The 10,865-nt window shown below is 40.5% G+C and overlaps 1 protein-coding gene across 2 annotated transcripts in view; it reads right to left on the minus strand.

Moving 5' to 3' along the window:
- Positions 1–10,865, minus strand: part of lmbr1 (limb development membrane protein 1) — a 32,424-nt gene that overhangs the window by 6,428 nt on the left and 15,131 nt on the right. For both annotated transcript variants that reach the window (XM_035669671.1, XM_035669592.1), the window contains 6 exons: positions 10,628–10,696; positions 10,420–10,484; positions 10,045–10,117; positions 6,103–6,192; positions 4,954–5,030; positions 4,369–4,446 (listed from right to left, as the gene is read on the minus strand). In XM_035669671.1, the coding sequence (XP_035525564.1) occupies positions 4,369–4,446; positions 4,954–5,030; positions 6,103–6,192; positions 10,045–10,117; positions 10,420–10,484; positions 10,628–10,696 (452 nt within the window). The remainder of the gene's footprint in view (positions 1–4,368; positions 4,447–4,953; positions 5,031–6,102; positions 6,193–10,044; positions 10,118–10,419; positions 10,485–10,627; positions 10,697–10,865) is intronic.

Here is a 10,865-nt window from a genome sequence, read left to right on the forward strand (position 1 = left end):
CCCCCCCCCCCTAAACCCCTAAGGCCTTTTGAAACTGGAGCAGGAAAAAGACATACATCTACATACGCTGCACATACCAAGCATCTGTGTTGTCAAATGATAAATATTTGCTTTTGTCGGACTTGGCACCGGGGTTGATCCTCCAAAGGATCACTGTGTTGTATGGTACTAAAGCACTGTCCACAAGTAAGAGGTGATCATAGATGGCTCACTTTCAAAATAGTTAAAAAAAAAAAAAACGCACTTATTTATGGATCTAAGTTTAAAACTGGCCTAAAACGGATAGATCATACGCAAATATATAAAATATATAACCATTGTACAGTATGTTCCCAATCACTACAACACTCCTATCCTATCTCTGTATCATGTGTACATAGCTTAACATATTCAGTGTATTGTTTATTTGAATAGAAATGCAATTCAAATACAGCACCTTGCCATACCAATGCATGCACGGCAACAATGTACAGTATATATTTAGAGTATGACCCTAGTTTTAAGTTTATTATTTTTGTTTTTTATTGTATTTTATTTCTTTTTCACCCAACCTTAGTATCCCGATTTATTTTGTAAAAGAGCCTGAAGAAAAAAGGAAAGTCTGGCAGGTTGTTTCATGCCTTTTTATGCAACTGTCATCCCTGGGAGCTTACTGCAGAGCCATGGTGCAGTGCTCTCTCTCTCTTACACGGGGAATTAGCAGACAGCATCTGATGTAATTTATTAATGGAGTGAGGGCGGGTATGCATTAAGATTGTGTGTGTGTGTGCACTGGCAATATGCGTGTATGTGCGCGCTTAGGACAGCTAGCTTTCACAGTACGCCTCCTTTCAACTCTTACTTCTTTTCATTCCAGTAGCAGGAAGGGTGATGGAGTGTGTGTTTGTGTGTGTCAAAGAGAGGGAGGGGTCGGCAGAGGGGGACTGGTAGATTAAGTCTGTGCTGCCTGCCACGGCTCTTTCAGCAGACACATTGCATTTGTTGCTTGTAAGATTAACGCCTCGCAATACCTGCGCACTGACAAGGTCGTCAGAGTTGTACTAACACAGCTATGTCTCACGTCCTGAACATTTGACCTCAGGTGGGTTCCCTAAGTAATGGAACCATTTTTAAAAAACTTAATTTCTTTAAACATGGAAAACAAAGGCAACCAGGAAAGTTTGCAATACTTTTGCTTCTACCTTTTACATAATTATAATCATTTCACACTACCTCCTTTGCCTAATTCTTATGCACAGTAAATATGAGGTGCTATTAACTTCAGGTAAAGCGTTCCATACAGAATCTGTCCTAAACTGAAGTCTCCATGTGATCGACACCTTTAACCCTTACTTTACATTTTTCTTTCGGTTGGAGGCTATGACTCTGTCCAAGAGATTGTCATTATTCGACATGGAGCATGCCACATACACAAAAAACCCTTAGAAACATCTCACCAGCATCCACTCAATCGTGTATGTGTGACCATTTATTGAAAGCTTTGTCTTACAAAGAATAACCTGCTACTTTGACACCATGGATGTATGACAAATACTGGATAGCCCGTTCCAAGATGGCACTCCACTGAAACTTTTAGTCTTATAAAGTCTTATTATGCACATTTAAGACTTCCTCTGGCTGATTTGACCACATTTCTTCTGGCTCTGCGCACACATAAACACAATAAAAAAAAATCCAAATTTTATTGGGCCAAATGGATCAAATTCAGATTATTCCAAGAGTCATTCTGGGGTGTTTGTGAAGCTCAGAAAAAAAATACTATTTGTTTTACAGCCGTTCCTCTTGTAATGATTGTGTATGGTGCAGTTTATTGCCAACATGTCTTATCTGTTTTGTTATTGGTATTTATCTTTGTTGCTGTGGGTTTTTAACTCCACTTTATTTCTGTATTATTTTAATTGCCTGATTTTATTTGTCTCAGTCCGGAAATGTTTTTATCCTGGTTCAACCAAGTAAAGCACTTTGTTTTGAAAAATGCTTTCTATATAAAGTTTATTAATAGTATTGTTATTATTATTATTTCCACTATGCCAAATCTCCTCGTAGCCCATGGGGAAATGGTTGACACCCAGTTTTGTGACAAATAAACAATAGACCCAATTTTCAAGAGGCAACTTATGCCAAAATCATCCTACTGACTGTCAGTGAAGAACAATGGTATACAAACTGGTGCCTTTATTCTATTCTTTGGAGGTATGATTTAAATACTGTAGAGCTTTTCTATCAATATCACTATCTTGAATCCTTGGACAATAGTGATAAAGTCAGAATTAATTCTGTAATTTCTGTTGCTGTAAATATTAAAGTTGGTAGGATTGTTACAGACACAATTATTTAATAAATTTCCGATTCCGATTTTCGATGTCTAAATCAGAAATGGGACAGATTCCAAAAGCACAGTTGGACTGTTTGCTCTGAAACCACCCATACTGTGTCTGTATCTTTAATCATCTAAGTAATTAAAGTGATGAGGTGTGCTATCTATTATTTTCATGTATTTAATTCTACTTCATCTTGCCATAAAAATGATTAATCCTTTTTTTTTTTTTTTTTTTACTGCAGAGCGGAGTGGAACAACCGTAGTCCCAGTGGTACATTCACTCTCCCTGTAAGACCATCTTGTCAAATATTTTCTTGTTTCGGGAATCTGTTTCCCATAATTAGTTTTAAATAGCAAGTTGGAATTGAACCTTTGCCTCTAGTTCTGCTAGGTGCTAAGCTTACAGCATCATAGGTATATATTTTAAGATGAATTCACTTTGTTTATCATGGCCAGAAAGGATATTTTTTACACTATGTTACATTCATAGCCAAGCTATGCATGTCAGGGAAAGTCTGAAGGTGTTATTCTGTAAGTTTGTGTGTGTTTAGAGAAGGGCAACTTTATTGAGGTGAAAATTACAGTCCAGTTGCAGCTAATTGTTCATTTTACAAAATACAGTGTCAAGTGTGGTGGCTACCAAAGAGGAGGGCCTGCAGTAACAATTTTATTGGACCCTCTTAGTGCGTGTTCATCAAGCTGTAAAACACCGTGTCCTTTGACAGGGGCAGCTCCAGTTCCCCTCCTCCTTCTTGTCGTTTCTACAGTTTCTCCTCATCTCCATCCACCTGTTTCTCCTTCCTGCTCTCGCGTCCTCTCTCCTTGCTCCTCATCTTTCTCCACCTCTATCCTCTGCTCTGTAAAGGCAATTGGGGCACTGCTCAGTATGCTAAGGACTACGGCGGGATGCTTAGCAGGAAGGGAAGACAAACATTGACAGGGCACTTCCATTGTGCTCTTCCCCCACAACAATCAGCACATCAGGGCCTCATTTGACTTTCCCACAGTCTGAGTCTCTTTGCTCCGGCAGTACCTCCTCCAGACCTCAGACCAGTCTGCCACCACCACTTTCTTCACTTCTTTATATCACTTTCTCTCCTCTGTTCTTATCTCCTTCCAGACAGTGTGTGGGTAACTGCAAGGGAATTTCTGTGCTAGAGGGGCAGAGAGTTTGAAAGCTGGAGGGTAAGGTTAACGCGGTGGATGGATGGATATCATATCAGTATCGATTGTTTTGGAGGACAAGACCTCCCCCCATCCCTCGTAGTGCTGTGAGATCAGAGGTGTGGCATCCATCCAGCTCAACAAACGCATAAACCATTTAGTGGGGCCACGCTGTCAAGGAGGACAGCTTCAAGCTGCATGACAAGTGTAATTTGGGGGATTTTCTGCGATGCGTCATGCCAAAGAAAACATCTCTGCTCAATAAAATAATTGGAATGTCGAGGGCAGCTCTGTCAGTTGCCCGCGAGACGCGAAATGAAACGAGGGAGAAATAGGATACATTATGTTGCCCCCTCTCAGACAAGAATGCAACCACAAACGCGCACACACACACGCAAGCACACACGCACACGCACCTCTGTCACTGCAGATGAGATGAAATGAGATAAGGAGAGCTTAAAACACATTGCATGTTAGGCGGAGATGAGAATCTCTGAGAGCCATTCCACACTCTGTTAGGCTGCCTCACAGTAAGAGCCCTTCACCTGGCCCTGTCTGCCTTTGCAGGAGGGAGGAAAAGCAGCTTATTCACACACTGTGGACTTGAGACACGTAGCAAGCTCATTGAATCTGCACTCTGCTGTGAAATGACTTTCAATGAGCTCCCAAAACAAAACCAGAGGCACAAGGTTGGGCCTGATTAACATCTGGTCGGTCCTTTTCTTCCAACATGCATCTGAGCATATCCGGAATTTGATTTATGTCTCCGCCAGGAACATGGCAGGTCTGATAGGCAAGCTCTTCTGCAGTTTACATTCTGGGCGTGTGTTGGGGTGTGTGTGTGTGAGGTAGAAATAAGTACTTCAGTTAGACGGTAGGCTTACTGTGGATCCCTTGGGCATGGCAGTCTCATCCACTAGAAGGTAAAGGATATTCAATGCCACCATAAGAACTGAGATTGTCTGCAGACAGAGAGGAAGATAAAGATTTGTTTACACATGGTATAGTTATAAAAAGATTGATCAAATCCTCAAAGTATCCAGCATCATGATATAATTGAATTGTGGGGGCCTTGCTGATCCGTAAGTATGGTAATGCATAATAACCATCTTGTGATTGTAAACTGTTCCAACATTAAGCTTCTCAAAGCCTGAACAATGTGTGGGTTGTTTGATGCACGTGCCATGCCTCTCACATGGCCTTTCTTGCCTTATCCAACAATATCAGACGGCATAAATAGTATTCCCACACTATAATCTGTTGAAAATCACAGTTGTTGCAAGTGGCTATTCAGCATTGTCTTAAACAGCTATTAAACAAAAGTAGTTTCCACACCCAGACTCTGTGGGGGAAACTGTGAGAGGATGGGGTTTGAGGTACAGGGTGTTAGTCCCAGTGGCCACCAGCCAGGCTGTATACGCCATGAGTAAACAGTTTGGGCTTAATGATAGGTCAGTCCTAGCACTCACCGTTCCTGTGAGGAGGATCAGCATCACTATGGGATACAACAAGTTCTTCTCCCAACCTGATGCTTTCTTTCTTCTCTCTGAGAGGCAATGAGAGGGAGACAAAATGTGAGGTTATTAGTCTGAAGAAATAGATGTATAAGCAACTCTTTAATAACACGATTCAGAGATGAGCTAAACTCCTCCATTACAAACCACTTTCCACCACTGGTTAATTAATACATTCATCAAAGACAACTATTGAAACCTCAAGCCCTCTGGCTTTATTTACAGGGTTTGTACAGCTTGGTTTGGTAAAACATATCGTGAGTGTGTGTATCAAACACAATCTCACCTCTCATCGCAACCACCCCCCTCCAGGGAATATACATTTCATAACCTTCAAAAACGTATACTCTTCCTCTTTAATTAGCCACACTCATCATTGCCATAATTAGTGGAAACAACAATAAATCCTGGATAAAAGAAACGCAACAAAATTAATTCTGTGATTTATATTTTGGTCAGAATGTGTGTGCATGTGGTGGGCAACTACTGTGCTTCCTTCTTCTGAGCGAGATGAAACATTTCAAGTTTGAATCTTCCATCTCCCTTATTTCAACAGCTCATCAGTCATGTTTGTAGACACTGCTGACAGCCTGTAGATCACATGCACTGTGTCTTCTGTTATGGACATCCACAGCCCCCTTACAATGTGCATCTGACTGCCCTCTAGTCTTTGCCATATTGACTTTCTTTCTCCATTTCCAACCTTGTTAGTTCTCCTTATTCTCAAAGTGCACCCACCCTGCCTGCCCGAGAAGTTTGCCAAGTGCACTTTATATGCACCATCCTTCTAAATTAATGACATCACTAAAAGGCTTGCTACAATATAAAGTTTGCATCTTGTCCAATATCCTAAGTGCCTTTGTGCTCTACTCCCCCCACCCGCTCCCCAAAAGGCTCAGGCCTCATTTATAATATCCTAAAATGGATGGAAAATTATCAGGCAGTTCTGGTCCAAGTCCAAATTAAGAAATTAAGGCAGACGGGGAGAAAGCGGCTGCCTGTCAGCAATATGTAAAAAGCTAACTTCTTGGCATATATTTCCATGGCAATTCAAGGTCTTAAGACAAAATATAATCAGCCCTGTCACACAATACAAATACTTACCCAATTTATTCCTCTGATTTCTAATATTGTCCAGTTCTTTGTTGAGCTGGTGAGTAAAGCTTCCTCGAGTATAAGCGTGTGTGCACGATCCTGGGGAAACAGAAACCATTGAAATTAATGACATTTGTTGCATGATCAGATATTGTTTAAGGCTTCTAACAATGATTATTTTTGTTCATTATTTATTATTATCAGTAAGTGTGCAGATCATTTTTCCTAATCAATGGACTAATCATTAAGTCTATATAATGTAAAAGAAAAGTTCCTATAGTCCTACTCTTTTGCTGTTCAACGGTCCAAATTCCAAAGTTAGAGAAAGAAAACAGACAATTTGTCATATTTGAGAAGCTTAAACCAGAAAATGTTCAGCTTCTTTGCTTGATTAAACAACCAAAACAATTAACTGACTATTAAAATAGCAGATTGTTTTGTCAATCTACTGTTTCAGCTCTAATATTGTTTAAACAAATAACATCACTTTATTACATGATATGTATACTGTATCTGTTAGACCAGTTAAGACACTCTTGATTCAGTTGGAAAACATCACATCAGAAAAAGTCCTAATGAAGAGGATGTTAAGTTCTCACTGTATTCATCTTACCTCAGCGTATGGTATTTGACTTATCTTTATTAAGAAGTCCCATCAAAACAAGTAATCCTTTTCAGAACATAACAATGTGATCTCAAACAAGTAAAAATAATCTCTTGTGTCAGGAGCTGTCTAGCACATGCCACAACTGGTTGAGTGGGCTGAAGAAGACAGCAAGGGATTCTCCAGGAAAACCACAAGGCCAGCTCATTTAAGGCTAATTTATCTATTTTACTCTGTTTTGCTTCCAGCTTGACGCACTAGCGTAAAGGCCCCTCGGAGCCAAAGTGGAAGAGTATCCATTTGCATCCCCTGGGGTGATTGGCAGATCAAGACCAATTAGTTCAGTGTTACACTGTTACTAGCGTGCAATAAAAATACCATCTTTCATCTTTGTTACAGGAGTGAAGGACCAATCACTTTGATCAAACCTTTTTCTTCCCTCTGTTATTACGACACGCCCTGTCTGGATGGGTTTAAGTAGGCAAGAGAGGTGAGATAGAAGTGGAGAGAGAGAGTTAACCGTCTTGTCTGTGCCCTCGCAGATACCTGTCCCAGGATCTAAGCAGGGGAAAGTTTGAACCCTCCGAGCAAATGCATTCACAACACAACAGGAAATGTCACGGACAGTTCAACAGGTCTTTTTTCAGAGATGAACTGAATAATCTGCCTCAGGGTAGCCTAGTCTGCTCAGCCGCAAGTGAGCTAATCTATCACCTTTGTGCACAACATATCCAAACATGGCCCGATCCATCACCCAGGACAGATAAACCATTGATCAAATCAACAGTAGGTCCTTAAACATACAGTATGTAATTTCTGCCAAATCAAAATAGGACAAAATGATGACGTGAAGTCGTGTGAGATCATGGGAATTGTTTTCTTCATTATTAAACAACCACCATCTAATTAAAATCTGTCTGACGTGAAATCATGTTCACAGACTAGGTAATATAATAAGGTTTTATTCACGTTACATTTAGTCACGCTCAACTTCCTTTCCTAACTCTCTGACGTATCTGACATATTCCATGTTTAGCTGGAAGTTATAGCAACTAGAGGAAAGCAAGGAAACTTGCCATACTGGAATAAAATTACAGATTTGTCTCGTTGTTTGTTGGAAAATTTTGGGATAATGAAAGTAAACTACTCCACAAAATATATGACATAGGTCTAGCGTTTTTACACATTTTAATGCAGAAATGTTACATATTATAGCTTTAATAGCAGTGAAAAATAGCAGGTCTAACTACAAAGCAGAACAATATCATCACTTGTTTAGGGCTGTAGAGGAAAATGGTGAGAATTTCAACCGCAGTATCTTCAATGACATCATTCCAAACTGAAGTTAAATATATCCTTCTCCTTCTGCTGGCAGCATCAAGTAAAAGACTGAGTTACAGCGAGGCAGAGATGCTGAGTGAGGCTTCTGGCAGCCAGGAAGGCCCAGAGTAATTCAACGTATCCTCTCCAACCTTCACCAGTCGAAAAATTACGTCATCCACACATATGCTAAACACCATGCTGAGACAACAGAGGCACTGGCAAGGTCATTGTGCCGCATAGCATCTGGACAGGCGCTCTGTTGCTCTACTATCAGCAAATCAGGGTCTTGAGAGGGCAGTGTGGACAAGTGTGGATGCCACATTGCCTGTGCTGCAGTATATTTGTGTACTCCGGTTACTAGATTGTACGTTTACAATATCTTCTAAGCTAATAACCAGTTGAAATCAGAAAAACAATGATTGTTTAATTAGGTACAATTTGTAGAAATTATGTGGAAGCCCGTTATTGCAATTTTGGGCTTAAAACATAACTTTTTATGTCTGTCCTATAACTTTTGTTCACTTAAGCCTAAGCAGTAAAACATAGGTGCAATATTGTTAAAGGAAATTGTAGAAATTGTTTCTCGTAAGTGTTAAAAGCTTATCTAATATTTCACATATCCATCATTGTGTTCTTTGGACAAGGAACACATACTCACTTGTCTAATCATTTAGAACCAGAACTTGTCTGATCTGCAAGATTTTAAATATCAACAATGTCATTACAAATGGGCAATTACATGCAGAGGGAGGACAACAAAAGGACCAGATGTGTGAATAAACATTGACGCATCAACTCATGTGGCTCAACAGTCCACATCTACAAACACAACCTGAGTAAGAGGATAATCTGTTAGAGGAGCTGGATGCAGAGCACAGGTGAAGCAAGAAGACAACATTGCTCGCCTCTGGAGTGTGTCCTGTGAACTGTTGCTGAACTGCCGTCTGCTCAGCGCTCTCGGCAGATCAAAGGAACGCCATTCCAGCCAGAGAGTGTGCATGTACATACAGTATGTGCATAAAAACATTCACGTCAACATCCTTTGCCGCTAACTCCCACCTTTTTAACGGGCGAACGTGGATTGCAGTTTGGCCTCTGTGCACACATTAAGATGTTGACCACAGTTTTCTTTTGCCTCACAGAGACTTGTAAAGATCAAACAGTGTTGGAGATGATAAGGAACAGATTACAATTATTCAGTTACTTCAAAGCAGGGCAGTTTGGAATGAGCCCTAAGGAACCATACGCATTGGTGGCAGTGTATGGCGGTGGCCGGTATAGCATTCAAAAACATGTGTTATCAGTGAGCGATCTACTTTACCTCCCTGGTTTGAAAGGATGCCTATCCTCTTCATTTACTCGCATCTGTACACTTGGTTGCGTGCTTGAGTTAAAATTAAAAGTCCAAGTTCAGAAGTTTTGGAACTTGGCCCAAATACTTCCTGCTTTTTGAGGTTATTCAACGTCAAACAAGGAATTTGGGAACACAGAAGGCTGAAACGTGAAAAGGAAATGCAGGCTAAAAACAAATAACACCGTCACCATCCTTAAACTCTTTAAACTCTGCCTTTGTGCGAGTCCAGAGAACAGCACAAGGCTTCTGGTCTCCTTTCAGAAGTCACTGAAAAGTCACTTTAATGTCCACAGGACCAAGCCACAAGTTGTTGTAAAATATTTCATTTCCATCCTATTACCGAGGCTACCATTCTAGGCCTGACATTAAATGAGGCAATCATTTCTTCTGCGGTGACAGTGGCAGTGGAGTGTCTTAAATGGATCCTTAAAAACTTCCTAAACATAAAATATGGTGGCTGCTTTGCCCTTTAGCAGAAAGTTATGAGTGTAAGACAGTGGTGGGGAAAGGCTAGTGTAGTGTGTGGATTTTTTGCCACTGTGTGTGTGTGTGTGTCTGGCTGAATTTTCAATGCTAATTGATTCCAGTGTGGCGCGCTCCATCACACCCAATAGGGCAGACCACCCCTCCCCTCCCCTATAATGTGCCAACACGTCTCCCACAGACATACCGTTTAATCTCCTCTGAAGGGCTTCCTCCTGCAAATGGATGCAGTAAATCTGCTCATCCAGGTCCTCCAGGATCTGAAGGGGAGGGAGTAGAGGAGGAAGAGATGAAATGGGTTATAATTAGGCCCAAAGTGGGACTGGAGAGATGGCAGATGGGAGGATGAGTTGGTGATGTATTTGTAGTCCTCTGTCGTGCATGTCAATGGTCGACCGAGACACACATCTTTTAGAACGGAGGAGCAAAGTGGCTTCAAGTCTGAGAGGAACTGTTCAAGTTCAACTCGGTCTTTCAGAGAAAACTTCTAGTTTTACATTTCCCCTGACCAAACCATTTACTACATTTTACCAATTAACACCCATGAATATTGTTTACTTACTGTTGGCTTTACTAGTAACTGGCCCATGACGGTGAACATCCTGGACAATCCCACGGGAGTGCACACTTCATGAGACAGAAAACGGCACGATCAGCTTGATTGTTAACCATAATAAGGAGAACTAATTTAAATTGATGGTACTTAAACACAACATCAGCCACGTTATTTTGTTTTTTTAGTGTGTACGAAAGAAAATGAAATGGCTTACTTAATAAAAGCAGTCCTCCCATCAGAGATATGCAGGAGTAAAGGTATGGTAGGTAAAATTCCCAAAGATCTACAGAAATAAATACATGAAATTTAATAAAATATAGACTTAAAAAGAAATAGTTCATCATTTTGGAAAATATACAATAAATAGTTCCAGCAGGCAACTCCTAGTAAAACCCGACTTTGTATTTTATATTTTGATTTGAGAAGGGTTTAAACAAATGAGATATAATGTG

The sequence above is a fragment of the Morone saxatilis genome, unplaced genomic scaffold, assembly GCF_004916995.1.
Source record: "Morone saxatilis isolate NCDOM2014 unplaced genomic scaffold, NCSU_SB_2.0 Contig0, whole genome shotgun sequence".
In the NCBI taxonomy this organism is placed as follows: domain Eukaryota; kingdom Metazoa; phylum Chordata; class Actinopteri; family Moronidae; genus Morone; species Morone saxatilis.